Source organism: Saccopteryx bilineata, chromosome 6, assembly GCF_036850765.1.
Source record: "Saccopteryx bilineata isolate mSacBil1 chromosome 6, mSacBil1_pri_phased_curated, whole genome shotgun sequence".
Classification (NCBI taxonomy): domain Eukaryota; kingdom Metazoa; phylum Chordata; class Mammalia; order Chiroptera; family Emballonuridae; genus Saccopteryx; species Saccopteryx bilineata.
In genome coordinates this window covers 210,841,329-210,857,682 of record NC_089495.1, presented here as the reverse complement: position 1 = coordinate 210,857,682, position 16,354 = coordinate 210,841,329, and the positions used below count along the sequence as shown (strand labels likewise).

The window sequence follows — 16,354 nt, the reverse complement described above, 5'->3', positions numbered from 1 at the left end:
TCCCTGAAAGCGGCCCTTACCCTGTGCAGGCTGCAGCAGGGCACGCCTGGGTGGAGGCTCCCTAGGGAGGGTGACCGGTAGCCACTGTAGTGCAATAGCCTGGAGGGCCATTCATGGGCCCAGCAGAGCCTGGAGCCCCGGAAAAGCGGGGGGCAGGCCTAGAGCCTGGGCCTCAGTGCCATGGGGGCAGTGCAGAGCCGCCCTGGCCACCAGAGCTGCGTGCCCCATCTGCTTCCTCAGGCCCAAGGCTTGGGGGTCCCTGGTTCTGGGCCGACGAGGGTACCTGAGCAGCCTCGCCTCTCTACCCGACACTGGAACCCCAGCACCCCCAGCTACCTCCCAGGATGGACCCTCAGTCTGATCTCCGCCATGCTGACCCGACAGTCCGCCCTCCTCACCCCTCCCCACCTTTGGTCCCTCCGCTTCTGTTCTCTACCTCTGCAGGCCCACCTTTCCCTGCCTGTGTGACCCCTGCTGTGCCGGGCCCGGACCCTCGGGCTGGTGTCGTCCTGGTTGGGGGAAGGCGGCCCAGCTGACAGGCTCCCTGCCATCCCCAGGGGTGCTCCCTGCCGCCCCCAGGGGTGCTCCCTGCTCGGGCAAAGGGTTTTCCCCCTTGCAGGGCTGCAGGCGCTGGGGCCACATGGGGCATGCTCCCGGTCTGCCAACACCACTGGCTTGGTTGGGGCAGCCTGATAGGTCAGGGACGGGCCAGTCTGAGCCCTGGGGCTGACCTGGAGCCATGGGCATGTGGGCAGAGAACTGGGCCCGACTCTGAGGGGTGACCACTGCAGGAAGCAGCCTCTGTCTGCTGGTCTGGGTTGGCCTGTGGCCACGCTCCTGTGGGAGCGCCCTGCCCCCTTTCTCTACCTGCCCCTGTGTTTCTGGTTGTGTGGTCTTTTGATGTGAGAGCTGGAGGCCTGGGAGGGGGATTGGCCAAGGTCACAGTGGGTTCCTGAGAGCTCTCTGTCTTTGCTCCCCTTGAGGGCCCTGAAGACGGCTAGGTCTGCAGGTTGGGCGGGTTTCAGGCTGGAGGCCAGGGCACCTGGAGGAGTCAGCTAACAGCTCTGGCCTCCTCCCTGGTGCCCACCTTCCAGTTGAGGCATCACCTGGGGGAGGAAGACACTTAGGAGCTTCTGGGTTTGGATGGAGGCTGTTTTTCACTGGGGGGGGGCTGGGGGTTCGGCCTTGCAGATCCTGGACGATGTGAATTTTGATATTTGCCCGTGTGAGTGTGTCTCCTGGGTGTGTAGTGGATGCCAGTCTTGTTGCTGTGACAAGTAACAACCTTTTTTTATTCTGTTTTTTATACAAGAACTTACAACAATCTGACATTTTGGTGCTAAGGGTTTCCTGGTGCCGATGGTGGATCTGGGGGCTGGGCTAGGGTCCCTGGGGTCCCTCCCCTGCTCAGGGAGGCGGTGCTGACTGGGCACCCCTCTGCCCCCAGCTGCCGTCCTTACCCAGCCCCGGAGAGGAGGGGCTCCAAGCTGAGCTCAGCTCCCCTCACCCTGCAGTAGTGGGACAGGTTCCCTGGGGGCTTTGGGGCCAGGTTGCTGTCCAGCCTGTCTCGGGCTTCTTTGGCCAGAGGCTCTGATCCTGGGCAGTCCCGGCCTGGTGTGCTGGGAAAGGGGTATAGTGATTGTGTCCCCACTCACACACATGGGCACAGGGGTGTGAGCTAGTAAGGGTGGGAGCATGGGCTGGACTTTGGGGCAGGAGGGCTTTCTTTTCTATGTCTGGGTGTCACTACGGGAGAGCTGGTGGAGGTGGGGTCAGCCACTGTAGGAGCAGCCTGGGTGGGGGCAGAGCAGGTGCTGACAGGACCCCCGGTACACTTCCTTTGTCCTTGTCACCAACGGCTGGAGGTCAGACCTCAACACCTCTACTGGGGACAGCCGCCCACCCCAGCCGCTCAGGTACTTGGCCCTTGGGGAGTGGGGGGCTGGTTTTTGCTGGGGGGTGTTTCCAGGTCACCCTCCAAAGCCCACAGATGGTTCCTGGTGTGGGAATCCCACCTAGATGTGTGGGAAGAGATGGGGTCCTGGATAACTTGATGTTTAGCACTTTAACCCCCTTCTTTGTCTTTAAAGTGGGTATGGGGGCTGCTGCCAGAAGTGGCTATTGGGTCGGACCCGTCTCCCCCTTCCTCCCTCCCTGCTTCCTGAGCTCTGGCTGGTGATTGGAAGTGGCTGCTGGTCTGCAGAGCCCTCCTCTGAAAGGGGCAGAGCCCTGGACAGCTCAACAGGACCTGCCCCCCTCCCTCTCTGGCGGGAGCACAGCCAGGTAACCACCTGGCCTTGACTGACACCTTCAGTGAGAGGGACCAGAGTGGCAGACTCCCAGGGTATGGCGGGCATGGACTTTGCCCAAAACCCAAGCCCAGGGCACAAGCCGGGTCCCTTTCTGAAGATCTACCTCTGGCCCAGCCCAGCCCACCCCCCACCCCTTCCCCTGAGAACAGGAAAGGGCTGGCTCAAGCGGCTGACACTTCACACAAAAATAGGATGCACTTTATTTGCTTGTGCAAAGGCAGATGAGGGTGTCTCCTGGTGTGACTGGTGGCCCTCACATCCATAGCCCCCTCCTGTTCTTCTGGTTCAGAAGGGAAAGAACGGCTGCACCCTGACCTGCGGAGGGCAGGGCTGTCCCCGTGTGTCCTCTGTCTGCCGGCCTCAGGACGCTGGAGCTCTGGGGCTCAAGCGGGCAGGCCAGTACCTCCAGCCAGGCAGCCACACGTCCCATAATTCGGGTTTCTTGGTTTGGTTTTTTTTCAATGCCAGTTCTCCGTACATAAGTGCATTTTGAAAGAGGTTCCAGCTATCACTTGTAACCATATATATACATATATATATATTCTATCTACAAAGTGTTTATTTGCAAGATGTTTTGACGGTGAGCTCGGGCCCCGCCCGCCTTGTGACCATCTGTACCCGGTCCTCGTCCCCGCCCCCAAGCCCTGAGTGGCAGGGGGGGGCATCCACTGTATGTATTAAAAATGATTGTATCAAATAAATGTTTATTGATTTTTTTCCAGGGCTTGTGTGCGACTGAGTTTGTGGCAGCGCGGGTGGGGGGGCCCCCGGGCGGCCGCGGACACACGTGGCGGCGCCGTGGACGGGACGGCGGTGCGGGATCCCCGGCGCAAGGCCTTCTGGGGCCGTCGTGTTAGGGGCGGGCGTGCGGGTAGACCCACGTCTCCCGGCGGCTGTGCGGCCCGCCCCGCCCACTCGCAGCTCCATGGCGGAAACCCCGGCCGCCGCCGAGGCCCCGCGCTCGCCCCCGCCGCACCCCGCGGCCGGAGACAGAACGGACCGGCTGGCCGTGTGCGAGGACCGGTAGGCGCGGCGCCGAGCGGGGACCGGGGTCGCGCGCCCTCGCGGCGGTCGCAGTGGGAGCGGCGGCCACGTGAGCCGGGACCTCCGTCCCGCCCACCCCTGGGGGCGCTGCCTGCAGGCAGGGAAGGCGGCCTGGCCTCGCCATCTCCGCGGGCTCGGGTCACGGCGGGCGCGGGACTGAGCCTGGAGCTGGGCGCCCGGGCGGAGGCTGGGCGCATGCAGCGCGTTCTGCTCCCCGAGGTCGACTGTGACTTCAGTCTGGAGTGGACGGGGCCCCGCGGGCTGCAGTGTGCGCCTGCCTGACGCTCCGAGGGGGTCAGTTTGTTCTGGGATCCTACCCAACCCCGTTGAAGTCAGAGGTCGTGATTCTGGCGGTGGGGTGGGGTGGGGTGGGGCGGGGCATGGTGCCCTCTGACTCTCCAGCCTCGTGGGGGGACCCTAGGGGCTTTGCAAGAGGGGACGTTGCGGGGGTTCAGTGGGGGAGGAGCCGTCCCATCACCCTGGCCAGAGAGACGGAAGTGCCCAAGAGGTAACAAGCTCCTGCTCGGAGTCTCCGAGGCCAGGGCCACCAGGGGGCGGTGACCGAACAGTGATCAGGGCCAGCGCCCTGCACTTGAAAGCTGGCCCCTCACTTCCCGGTCTGAACTGCCCCCTGGAGACAGCCAGGCCTGGGGAGGTTCCTGCCCGGGCTCCCAGTCCCCAGATGGGATGGTCACTGGGAGGCGGAAATGTTTAGCACCTGCAGACCTCCAGGACAGCGGGTGCCGCAGGGAGAGGAATCCCTGCACTGACAGCTCCCTTGCAGCAGTTTTAGGCTTCCTTGGCTCTGAAGGAGCCTCCTCTTGTGTCATTCTGGGCTCACACTGTCCCAGTGAGCAGTGACTAGGAGCCTGGCACCTGGTGACAGAGTCTAGTAGGACCTGAGTCACAGACACCCGCTGGTTCCAGAGCATCTTTGATTTAGACCAAGGTCAGAGAGAGCAAGGCCAGACAAGTTCTTGAGAAAAGTACCCCCTGAAGACAGGTTGGTGGCAGCCACTGTCCAGGCCCTGCCCTGTGCCCAGAGGAGGGGCGCCAGGACCTACCTGAGGGCAGTGAGTGCACTGCAGGGGTCTTCTCTGGAGGCTGTGGGTTCGGCCATGGAGCTGCCTCTGCTCACCACTCTTCCCTGCTGCTGCCGCCAAGGGCTCCCCCACACTGTTCCTCAGGCGCTTGCCCCACAGCCCCGGAGGGCCCCAGAGCTGGTGGAATCCAGGTGTCTCTGAGCCTGCCCTGTCCACCTTGCCAGCTCTTTCCACATTGCAGCCACACCCCTGTGGTCTGTCCACCTTGCCGTTGTTTCTCACGCCCCAAGAGGCCTCAGACTCCCTTGGCACTGGACAGATGGTGCCTGCGGCAGGTACCTGTGCTCCTCAGGCTGTCTCCTGTTTTGGTCCAGGTGGAGTTGGGGGCTGCAGCTGTGGGTGCAGGGAGGCTGGCCCAGAGCCGTGGGGAGTAGTCCGGCCGCCGGATTCCGGGGTGGTGGGGTGGGTCTGCAGCCTCACAGACCCCCATTCTTGTACCTGCCCCGAGAAAGCCTCTTTGAAACCTCTGTCCCTGAGCCTGTCTGGGACCCCCCAGGGCCTGGCCCCAGAGGACCAGCTCCTCCTTCCCTCATCCCAGATGGGGTGTCAGGAGTGGAGGCTCTGGTGCTGCTGGCCCCAACTCTGCAGCCCTGCCCGGGAGAGGTCCAGCCTCCCTGAGTGTGTGGGCCAGCCAACCCCTGCCCCTCTGCCCAGGCCGGGGGTCAGGAGGGCAGCTCCTGTGGGTAGAGACGGACAGGCCAGTCCTGCCTCTAGGTGCCTCTGGTGGGGCTCAGACACACACCCATGTTACCTGGGCAGCCAGGAGTGGCCTGCTTCAAATGTACAAAGCCCCGGTGATATTTTCTGTCCCCGAGGCTCTGACGGCCATAGCGATGTTGAGGAGGAAAGCTGATACTCAGCAGATTGATCACAGGGAGGAGGCTGGGACCTGTGGACGCAAATCCCTGTACAGACTGGAGGACAGATACTTAAGCTGACGCACCCTTTCTGAACCTGCCCTTCCTCCGCCCGCCAGGCTGGGGTGTGGCTGCGTCATCCCTCCCCTCCTGCCCCCCAACGTTGAGTACTGGGTGGCCCTGGGGGACAGGCGAGAGCCTCGCTATGGAGGAGGCGGGGCAGGCAGTTATTCTCAGATGCTCAGGAGGGTAGAGTTTCAGATTTGTTTATGCCTCTAGGAGGCACCTTGGGGACAGGGGTGGGACACCCAGCTCAGCACTGACATTCAGCTCAGCTTGGCCAAGAGATACCTCTGACTTCCCTCTACCTCCGAGGGTGGTGGGCCCTGCGGCCCTAGGCAGGCCAGGGGTCTGGAGCTCTTTCCAGGGTGTCCCGGGGGGATGCCCAGTGTTCCTCGGCAAGTCCCGGGCCCGCAGCGTGCCAGCCTGTGCCCCGTAGGGCCAGTTCACACCCGAGGCTTGCCTGTTCTCCAGCAGGGTCAGTGCTATTAATATCAGGCGAGTGCACAGCCCCCAGCCGGGTGATCCTCTTATGCCTGTGACCTCGGTCTCTGGGGCCGGTGGTGAGTGCCGTTCCATCGGCACAGGGACTCGAGGGGCCTCCCAGCTGCTGGCTCCCTGCCGCCCATTGGGCAGCCTCACCCTCTGGGCCACGCACCCATGGAGGAGCAGGTCAGGTGGCGTCTGAGCTGTCCTGTGGTGCTGCTGTGGGTATAAGGCAGTGCGGTGGTGCCCCGGCAAACACTTCGGATCACCCTGTGTCCCAGCCATGAGCAGCCTCCCGGCTTACCCTGGGATCAGGATCTCGGGGTGCTGGACCCTTGGAGCGGAAGGCAGGTGAGTGGCTGGCCTGTTGTCCCGTAGCTGTGGTGAAGACACCCATCTGTGCTGTGTGCTGCATGTGTGATAAATATCAGGAAGCAGACGGGCCAGGCAGGTGTTGGGGGCGGGCAGGGCCCACCCCCATGGGCACTGGTTTGGCTGAGGGCTGTCCGTTGCAGGCTGGTCTGGATCTCTGTGGATCTCCTGTGGTTGAAATGACCTGTCATTGTGGCCAGAGCGCCTTGTCCACCTGTGGATAGGGAAATGAGGTCTTCAGTGCGATTCTTTCATCTCAGAGTTGGTCATCCTGTGAAGCGGAATGAGGCTCACTCTGGGGGCAGTGAGGCTTTGTCCCTCTGGAGAAGGCCATGGGGCTGGGCTTGGCCGCAGACCCAACCTGACACCGTTCCTCAAGCCAAGGTGGGCGGGTTTCTGGCCGAGTGATCCCTGGGCCGCTCTCCCCTCTTCCCCGGGAAGGTGTCTGACCCAGGCCGTAGCAGCATAAGCCTCGGACGTCGTCCCTGCTGGTGGTCATCATGACCTCAGTAGGAGGAGGGACAGGCACAGCACGGCCCGAAGTCTCCCGCTAGAGAGGCTGCCAGTCCAGGCAGGAGTCCGGTCTGCGGGGCTGGTTCTCAGCACTGGGGCCCCTGTTGGCCGGGCCCCGCCCCTTCGTACACCACGATTTCTTGGTGTTTCCTCCCTGAGTGGAAAGCACAGGGAGGGGGGCATCTAGCGCCACTGGGGGGTTCCAATCTGCTGGTTGCAGGGTGTGTGGGTCACCCGCTGAGAGGGCAGCCGTCAGTGGACAAGTGGACGAACATGTCCAGGTGAGCAGCCAGTCCTGACTGCCCCCTGCCTGCAGCGTGGGCACACCGTCTTGTCTTCCCGTGGCTGAGTGGGAATGCGGGTGGCCCCCGGGGTGGCCGGTCTGTGCCAGGCTGAGTCCCCTCACGCGCTCCTCGCTGGTGGCAGTGCCGTGGCCCATCCCCAGGCCCGCCTCACTGCCTGGTCTCTTGGCGCCCCCGCTGCGTTCGTGTACAGCGCCGCGCACTCGTCAGCACCGGGCTCCGAGTGGAGCCCGCGCACTCGTCAGCACCGGGTTCCGAGTGGAGCCCGCGCACTCGTCGGCACCGGGCTGTGAGTGGAGCCTGCGCACTCGTCGGCACCGGGCTGTGAGTGGAGCCCGCGCACTCGTCGGCACCGGGCTCCGAGTGGAGCCCGCGCACTCGTCAGCACCGGGTTCCGAGTGGAGCCCGCGCACTCGTCAGCACCGGGTTCCGAGTGGAGCCCGCGCACTCGTCAGCACCGGGCTCTGAGTGGAGCCCGCGCACTCGTCAGCACCGGGCTCCGAGTGGAGCCCGCGCACTCGTCAGCACCGGGTTCCGAGTGGAGCCCCACTGGTCACCGCCGTCTCTGCGGAGGTGCCACCGAGCACACTGGTGACCGCCGTCTCTGCGGAGGTGCCACCGAGCACACAACCCAGGTTGGCTGACTGGTGCCAGTGCCCACTCCCCATGCCGCCCTGGCCACTTCCGCCCCCAAGGACAGGGCCGCGTCTCCTGTCAGACACGGCGGCTGCCCTTCTTGCTGCTCACACGTGTGTTGGCGTCATTCTCTGTGCCCTGGAGAGCGCTGCTGTGACTTGTCACGTGTCAGGCCTCAGCTCACTCCTTCCTCTGTCTCCTCCCCACACACACGAACTCGTGCACAGACACCGTCCTGGCACTGCGGGTCGTAGTGGTAACAGCAGGCCTGGGCACTCCCAGGACAGACCACGGCTTGGTCTGGTTTCTGATAACAAAGGGGCACGTGCTTGTAAGACATTCCAGTGTGACAGAAACCCCTGTTCCAAATCTCAGTGCCCAGGGCAATCCCGGCACGGCTGCTTTTAGCTTGTTCTGCGCACACGTCCCACTCGTGCTGACCTGAGGGCGTGCAGGCCGGCTGTGCTCCGTCGGCTGCTTTTTACATAAACACTTCATAGAGTTTTCTTCCTCACCCACTGGGATGTCTTCTGTGTCCACATCTACCTCGGGCCACTCTGAGGAGCAGAGAGCCAGGCTGCTCAGCCACAGGGGCCTCCCCAGAAGCCATTCCTTTTTGGGACTTGGGCCTCAGGCCAGTAACCACACCAGAGCCCCCGTGGGGGCATCACTGACAGAGGTCAGCGTGTCTGTGCCCAGGAGCGATGCAGCGTGGCGGGAGCCGGGCACAGGTGCTGTCTGCCTTTCCCAGACTGAGTGTCCACCTTGCAGGCTATGGGGGACCTCTGCCCTCCTCCCTGGATGGGCAGGATGCTGGAGGGTGAGGAGCAGCGCCCTCCCCATGGGTCTCCCAGCCCAGGGTCCCCCTCCTGTGTCTGTCTATGTCCCTGTCCTGCGTGTGGATGGCACATTCCCTGCATTCCCGTCGTGGTCTGCTGTCCCTCTGAACTTGTGTGAACAGTGTTCAAGGCCACAGGCCCTGTGGATGGGCAGCTGGCACGCTGTGTGTGCCACCTCGGCTGTGCCCGTGTGCCCGTGGGGAGGGTGCACCCCAGGGATGGCTGTGCCAGGCCTGATAAGGGTGGCAGGGTTGGTGGCCCTGGCTGAGGGGAGCATGTCTCCCCCCACCCCGCAGCAGCAATGCCGAGGCCTTGGACAGGCTCCTCCCGCCCATGGGCGCCGGGCGCTCCCCACGGAAGCGTACCACCAGCCAGTGCAAGTCGGAGCCGCCCCTGCTGCGCACCAGCAAACGCACCATCTACACGGCAGGGCGGCCGCCCTGGTACAACGAGCACGGCACGCAGTCCAAGGAGGCCTTCGCCATCGGTGAGCCGCCCTCCCCTGCCCCATCCCCCCCAGTAGTCAGTAGGCAGGACACGCCGTCGGGGACCAGGGCTGGCGTTCCCCCTAACCGACATTCTTGAGCTCCTCGATCATAGGTAAGGCCCAGCGCACAGTGGCAGTGACTTACCTGGAAAGGGCTGTCCCAGCCCTGTCCAGTGTAGGGCCCAGGGGCGAGGCTCACCTGTCCCAGCCCCGTCCGGTGTGGGGCCCAGGGGAGAGGCTCACCTGTCCCAGCCCCGTCCAGTGTGGGGCCCGGGGGCGAGGCTCACCAGCTCCCTTCCCCCGCAGGCCTGGGCGGGGGCAGTGCCTCTGGGAAGACCACCGTGGCCAGGATGATCATCGAGGCCCTGGACGTGCCCTGGGTGGTCCTGCTGTCCATGGACTCCTTCTACAAGGTGAGGGGTGCCGTGTGCATGTGACCACTGTCCCGAGGGCTGACCGCCCCGGCCCCGCCCTGAGCGGCAGCCCGCCCGCCCCTCCTGCAGGTGCTCACCCAGCAGCAGCAGGAGCAGGCCGCCCTCAACAACTACAACTTTGACCACCCGGACGCCTTCGACTTCGACCTCATCGTGTCCACACTGCAGAAGCTGAAGCAGGGCAAGAGCGCCAAGGTGCCCGTCTACGACTTCACCACCCACAGCCGCAAGAAGGACTGGGTAGGCCCAGTGGGCTGGGTGGTGGGGGGCCCAGGCACGCCTCGGGCGGTACCGGCACCGGCACCTTTCCTTTGCAGAAGACGCTCTACGGCGCCAACGTCATCATCTTCGAGGGCATCATGGCCTTTGCCGACAAGACGCTGTTGGAGGTGAGGGTGGGGCTCCAGGCCACCCTCCCCCCTGAACGTCCACCCCTCCACAGGACTCCCCGTAGACTCGCCTCCTACAGGCAGGCCCCGGCACTCACCCAGACTCCCCGTAGACTCGCCTCCTACAGGCAGGCCCCGGCACTCACCCAGACTCCCCTTAGACTCGCCTCCTACAGGCAGGCCCCGGCACTCACCCAGACTCCCCTTAGACTCGCCTCCTACAGGCAGGCCCCGGCACTCACCCAGACTCCCCGTAGACTCGCCTCCTACAGGCAGGCCCCGGCACTCACCCAGACTCCCCTTAGACTCGCCTCCTACAGGCGGGCCCCGGTCACCTCCTACAGGCGGGCCCCGGTCACTCACCCAGGCCCCATGGCTCAGTCACCAGTCCCTTCTGTAATGTGGCCCCTCTCCCAGGAGGAGGTCGCGGACGTAGGGTGGGGCAGCCCAAGGGGCCCTACTTTCCGGGGTCTGGGTGTGAGCTCTGGGCTGGCACCTTGACTTCCTTAATGTCCCTACCCCCTCCCATCAGTGTTCTCTGCCGTCCTTGGGGGTCCACGTGGTTGCTGAGGTCACTGTGACATTGGGGGTAGTGATGGGGGTTCATGTGGGTGCTGGTGCCTGGGAGGGGGTGGCCTCCCATGTCTCTGTCTGCACAGAACACTCCTGACCCCTGGGAGGCAAGGCCCAGCCTCCTCCTCCCCTCCAGGCTGCAGGCTGGCCCCACGGTGATGGCTCCCTGTCCTGCCACTGCTGGGGCCCGTGTGGGAGGCCTGTGCTCACGCCTGCTGTGAGCTTCCTGTTCCTATGGTAGTTCTGAGGCTCAGGCCCCGAGAACTGGCTGCCTCCAGCACCACCCCCCAGGGCCCCTTCAGGGGTCACCTGCAGTGAGCCGAGTGGGGGCCCAGACCCCAGATTCACCGAGGCCCAGGCTGGTGTGAGAGTGTCCACGAGGGCAGCTACCCAGAGAGCAGGCTGGCAGCCCCCCCAGACCGTCAGCATGCCGCGTGGCCTGGCTGCCTTGCTGTCCGTCCAGAGCCGGGTCCTGGGAACAGGGCCTTGGAGCCCCCGCACGCGGGCCTCGCTCAGCAGCTTGCTCCCGTCCAGCTTCTGGACATGAAGATCTTCGTGGACACCGACTCCGACATCCGCCTGGTGCGGCGGCTCCGCCGGGACATCAGCGAGCGTGGCCGCGACATCGCGGGCGTCATCAAGCAGTACAACAAGTTCGTCAAGCCGGCCTTCGACCAGTACATCCAGCCCACCATGCGCCTGGCGGACATCGTGGTGCCCCGAGGTGAGCTGCTGAGCGGGGCCCGGCGGGGTTGGGGTGTCTGTCCCCCCCCACCGGCGTCACCCTCCCACCCTGCCCACCCCAGGGAGCGGGAACACAGTGGCCATCGACCTGATCGTCCAGCACGTGCACAGCCAGCTGGAAGAGGTAGGCCGGCAGCGCCAGGGTCCCACGTCCTAGCCCGGCCCCTGCCTCCACCTGCTTCCTGTGTCCTGCTCGGTCAGCCCTGTGTGCTGGACACAGCCACGGCTCCCTGAGTTAGTGGGGCTCAGGTGCCCTGCAGGGCTCCTGGCCTGGGCTGGGCCTTGCACAGAAGGGGCCACTCCTGTCCCTCCCACCCTTTGGGGGTGGCTGTTGGGTTTTAGTGTGAATCCCACGTCCCGAGCACCCTTGGCGGAACCCCGACCTGAGGTCACACGTCCTGGGCTGGAGGCCTGAGGCTGCGCCTGCCCAGGTCAGAGGCCATAGGGAGCGCCCTCTCGTGACTCTGACTGGCAGTCACCTGGGGCCAGCCCTCCCCTGGGCTGTGGCGTGTCCATTCCCGGGCGGGGTGGGTGGGTGGGGCACACGGCAGCAACGGGCTGTGCTGTTCGGTGGCTGCGAGGTGAGTGCACGGTCATTGACACACCACCCTGTTCCCTTGTCTCCCGTGTTGCCGCCGCAGCGTGAGCTCAGTGTCAGGTAAGACGTCCCACACTCGTCCGCACAGATGGAGGCACTGCCAGCCAGCATCCACGGGGCTAGAAGCCTGGGTTGTCCTCACCTGCAGTGCCCGTCCTGTGACAGCCCTGCGGCAGGCACAGGGCGTGGTGGCCCCACGCTGCTTCCGCCTCTCTTTTGAGCAGCCAAGGCATAGAGAGGTTAAGGAACTTGCCTGAGGTCAAACTGAGCCCTGACCCTTGGCTGGCCAGATCTCTCTGGAGGCCCCTTCCCAACTGCACAGGTGCAGCTGTCCTGAGCCAGCACTGTGGGACCCCCAGGGACCCTCATTGGCCAGAGGGCCAGTCTGGACTGCCCAGGTGGTAGTGACGCCCCAGCCCTCTGACCCCCTGCCCACCCTGGGGCCAGTGCGCAGACAGAGCCAGGAGGAGCTGTGGATGGGCCAGGGGCAGCCTGGGAGTCCTCGGCTGCATCTCTTTCCTGTCCCCACACAGTGGGCAGCACAAGGGGCCCACCTGTAGCCTAGGCTGTCTGTGGAGTCGGGATGTGCAGGGCTGAGCCACCTGGCAGGAGAGCCCCCACCCAGTTCACACTCAGGCCCCTGGCAGCAGCTGTGCTGGAGCCCCCAGCCGCCTCCCGCCCGTGGCCCGCTGGGCTCACCCAGGCCCTCCCTGCAGGTCTCGTCCTGTGGGGCCCACTGAGAGTCTCCGCCCAGAGAAAAGTTGACAGGGTTTCAGACGGTAGAAAACAGCAAAGCAGCCAGCTATATTTTCCTCTCTCTGGTCAGCCAAGGAAGTGGTGGCCAGCGCTGGCACCCACCTCCGCAGCCCCAGGAAGTGTTGCTGGTGGGTGGGTGGGTGAGTGGGTGGGAGCACGGCCTGGCGCTCACACCCTCCTGCCAGCCACACCCAGGAGCGAAGGCTCCGGGTCTTCCTGCCACACGCCTCTGCTTCCCCCCTTCCCCCGTGCCTGCTGGCGCTGCAGGACCCTGTGCCCCTGAGTGTCTTCTCTGTTCTTTTCCTTCTCTCTGTAAACCCTGGGGTTTCCTGCCCTGTTCCCTCCCGACACTCTTCACCTGGCGAGCAGAGGAAGCTGCGCTGGGATATGTGAGGACCGTGTGTGGTTGTGGTGCCCTGGTGGGCTGCGTCCGCCCGCCCCCCCTGCCGCACGCACACCTTCCCCCTCCCCCTCCTCTCCCCGCTCCAGCAGGGGCAGCTTCAGCCAGCTTTGTACCCCCTCCTGAGGGGGCCTGCACATCACTTGGAGGGATGGTTGGGGCTTGGCCCCAAAGCTCAGCTGTCCCCTCAGGGAGAGGTGTCCTGGGTGGGGACTCATCTGCAGGCCTGCAGCCCCACCTACCACTGCCTGGTCCCCTGCTTCCTGTGAGAGAGGCTTACACTCCAGCCTTGCTTCCTACCTAATGGTCAGCTGCTCTGCCTTCCACTGTGCCCTTTAACCCTTGCCTTGCCCTTGAGGGAGAGGGGTTACCTTGGGCAAGGGACCCTCCTTCCAGACGAGCCACAGGGAGGCAGCGGTGGCTCCCACCCTGCATCCCGGGTCCCCACCACATCAGCTCTCACTGTGTCCGCAGTGGGAGGATGGGGCTGTGGGAGGGCACCCTTCTCGAGCCCCCAATCGGTCTGTGTCCCCAGTGTCCGCAGCGGGAGGATGGGGCTGTGGGAGGGCACCCTTCTCGAGCCCCCAATCGGTCTGTGTCCCCAGGGCTGCACTGGCCTCTGCACACCAGTGCCACCCCCTGCCGCAGACGCTGAGTGTGCTCAAGAGCACACCACAGGTGCGGGGCATGCACACCATCATCAGGTGAGGGCCCTCGGGTGGGAGGCGGGGGAGAGCGGAGGGGGCTGCCGGCCCCTGTGCTGAACCTCTGGCCCCCAGGGACAAGGAGACCAGCCGGGACGAGTTCATCTTCTACTCCAAGAGGCTGATGCGCCTGCTCATCGAGCATGCACTGTCCTTCCTGCCCTTCCAGGTGTGGGGCTGGCGGGCTGGCAGGCTGGCGGGCGGGGTACCTGGGGAGGCTGGTTGGCCCCTCATGCTCACCGGCGCCCCCAACCGCTCGGCCGCAGGACTGCGTCGTGCAGACTCCACAGGGGCAGGACTATGCTGGCAAGTGCTACGCAGGGAAGCAGGTATGGGGGGCGCAGCGTTTGGGGCGGGGGCTGGGGGGGCACAGCGTTTGGGGCGCGTTTGGGGCGGGGGCTGGGGTGCCCTGCTGGGGGGCACAGCGTTTGGGGCGGGGACTGGGGTGCCCTGCTGGGGGGCACAGCGTTTGGGGCGGGGACTGGGGTGCCCTGCTGGGGGGCACAGCGTTTGGGGCGGGGGCTGGGGTGCCCTGCTGGGGGGCACAGCGTTTGGGGCGGGGACTGGGGTGCCCTGCTGGGGGGCACAGCGTTTGGGGCGGGGACTGGGGTGCCCTGCTGGGGGGTTCCAGCTCAGACCTCCTTCCCTCACCGCACAGATCACCGGAGTGTCCATCCTCCGCGCGGGCGAGACCATGGAGCCGGCGCTGCGGGCCGTGTGCAAGGACGTGCGCATCGGCACCATCCTCATCCAGACCAACCAGCTCACGGGGGAGCCAGAGGTGGGGGAGGCCCAGGGCGCGGGGGCTGGAGGCTGCGGTGCGACCCTGGGTTGGGGTCGGCCCTGACGCTCTGTCTGCCCCCAGCTCCACTACCTGCGGCTGCCCAAGGACATCAGCGACGACCATGTGATCCTCATGGACTGCACTGTGTCCACGGGCGCCGCAGCCATGATGGCCGTGCGCGTGCTCCTGGTGAGTGGTCAGCGGTCGGGGACAGCCCGGGGGGGCTGGGTCGGGCGGGTGGTCGGGGACAGCTCGGGGTGGCTGGGCCGGGCGGGCCGTCTCCATCCCTCCCCTCTGGCCCAGGACCACGATGTGCCCGAGGACAAGATCTTCCTCCTGTCGCTGCTCATGGCGGAGATGGGCGTCCACTCAGTGGCTTATGCGTTCCCACGCGTGAGAATCATCACCACGGCCGTGGACAAGCGTGTCAACGACTTGTTTCGCATCATCCCTGGCATCGGTAAGGCTGCTGAGGCCGGGTCAGCTGGGCCTGTGGGCCTGGGGGCCTGAGTCCCCACCACAAGGGCCTGCTTCTTTCTCTAGGGAACTTCGGTGACCGCTACTTTGGGACCGATGCTGTCCCCGACGGCAGCGACGAGGAGGAAGTGGCCTCCACAAGTTAGCCAGCCACCCGGTCTCTTTCCATCTGCCCTCCCCACCCAGCATCCTGCCTCCTGGTCCGTTCTTACTGAGCACAAATGTTAACTTATTCTAATTAAAAAATAATACCTGTATAAATTATTCTATACGTTTTATAAAATAAACTTTTAGAAAAAACGGAGCTCTGACTGATAAGCTGGGGGATTTGGGAGGGCGGTTCTGCCTGGGACCTGGGCTTGCAGAGTGGTCAGTCCCCAAGGTGCCAGAGAGGAGTCCCCACCACGGAGAGAGGAGTGTGGGACCCGGCCGTGTCACGTGCTGGTCAGGGCCCTGCCTTCTCCCCAGTGAGACAGGCTTTCCTTGCCATCAAGCTTTAGAGCCAGATTTAGAGAGCAGGGCTGGCGCCCCTGTCTGCTAGACCCAGCCCTTGGTGGCCACCTGGCCTGGACCCAGGACCCGGGGTCTAAGAGGCAGCCTCTGCAGACAGTCCCACCACCATCACCACGTTTGTACCATCAGGAGACCCAGCGGAAACTGGAGTGTGGGCGGCTACAGGAGGGAGTGATGAGCTGGTCTGGCCACTGATAGGGGCCCCAGGTGCAGGAGAGGCCACTAGGACCTCAGTGGGCCAGCCATGCCCTTCAGCTCCAGAAACCTGTGTCCAGCCTGCCTTCACTGCTCCCGGCTCCAGGGTCAGGGCAGGCGTCTTTGGTCTGCAGCAGGCCTGCCTGGGTGAGGGTCTGCGCCTGAGACGGCAGCCGCCTGGGCTGCTGCAGGGTCTGTAGGGCTCCCCAGTCCCCCTCCCCCCTCCCCTCCCCTCCCCTCCGGCCTTGGCTCTGGCCTCTTTCCTGTCCTCCTGGGGCACCCTACCCCCTCAAAGGCCATGTCATGGAAAAGCTTGTCGTGGGGCGGAGACAGGAAGTCACTGGGTGGGGGCCAGGCCAAGGCGGGCAGATAAAGGCGGGAGGCTTGTCCAAGGGGTGGTCAGACACCAGGGACAGAGGACCGCCAGCCAGGAGCCCAAAGGTCAGCAGGAGGGGCTTCTCCCCAGCCTGGTGAGTGCTTCCTTCTCCGTGTCTGCAGGGCCCCCACTCATTCATTCAGTCTGTGCCTGGAGGCTGCAGAGGCCTGGCCCTGCTCAGAGGCGCATCGGGGCCACGAGGCGGGGAATATGTCCTTCTGTCTGGCCAGATCCTCCCAGATGAGGGCCGGGGCGAACATTTAATGAGTAGCTGGGCAGGTCATTCCTGAGAGGGCTCCCCAGAGTCCAGAAAGCAGACCCACACACGCCTGTGCTCATACCATGACATGTGCATGCCACAGCAGAGTATGTCCATAGACACATGCATACACATGTCAGG

The 16,354-nt window shown here is 64.7% G+C and overlaps 2 protein-coding genes across 10 annotated transcripts; one reads left to right on the top strand and one right to left on the bottom strand.

Moving 5' to 3' along the window:
* The first annotated feature begins 3 nt into the window (after positions 1 to 3).
* UCKL1 (uridine-cytidine kinase 1 like 1) lies at positions 4 to 15,174 on the top strand. 8 transcript variants are annotated; one of them, XM_066236760.1, is made up of 16 exons: positions 4 to 1,916; positions 2,091 to 3,335; positions 8,821 to 9,011; positions 9,318 to 9,424; positions 9,515 to 9,685; positions 9,763 to 9,834; positions 10,942 to 11,131; positions 11,214 to 11,275; positions 12,875 to 12,894; positions 13,511 to 13,609; positions 13,685 to 13,778; positions 13,876 to 13,938; positions 14,268 to 14,390; positions 14,475 to 14,582; positions 14,697 to 14,853; positions 14,937 to 15,174. In XM_066236760.1, the coding sequence occupies exons 2-16, from the start codon at positions 3,238 to 3,240 to the stop codon at positions 15,014 to 15,016; spliced, it is 1,635 nt and encodes a 544-aa protein (XP_066092857.1). In that variant the 5' UTR covers positions 4 to 1,916; positions 2,091 to 3,237; the 3' UTR covers positions 15,017 to 15,174. The 8 variants fall into 8 exon arrangements, with proteins under 8 accessions (XP_066092857.1, XP_066092856.1, XP_066092858.1 ...); XM_066236759.1 differs by having other exon boundaries at positions 4 to 3,335; XM_066236761.1 differs by lacking the exon at positions 12,875 to 12,894 and adding an exon at positions 11,793 to 11,809 and having other exon boundaries at positions 4 to 3,335.
* On the bottom strand, positions 3,343 to 8,047 carry LOC136308894 (uncharacterized). 2 transcript variants are annotated; one of them, XM_066236769.1, is made up of 5 exons: positions 7,797 to 8,047; positions 6,167 to 6,448; positions 5,685 to 6,081; positions 5,211 to 5,348; positions 3,343 to 4,897 (listed from the first exon to the last, which is right to left on the bottom strand). In XM_066236769.1, the coding sequence occupies exons 2-5, from the start codon at positions 6,275 to 6,277 to the stop codon at positions 4,695 to 4,697; spliced, it is 849 nt and encodes a 282-aa protein (XP_066092866.1). In that variant the 5' UTR covers positions 6,278 to 6,448; positions 7,797 to 8,047; the 3' UTR covers positions 3,343 to 4,694. The 2 variants fall into 2 exon arrangements, with proteins under 2 accessions (XP_066092866.1, XP_066092865.1); XM_066236768.1 differs by lacking the exon at positions 7,797 to 8,047 and having other exon boundaries at positions 6,167 to 6,755.
* Positions 15,175 to 16,354: the final 1,180 nt, after the last annotated feature.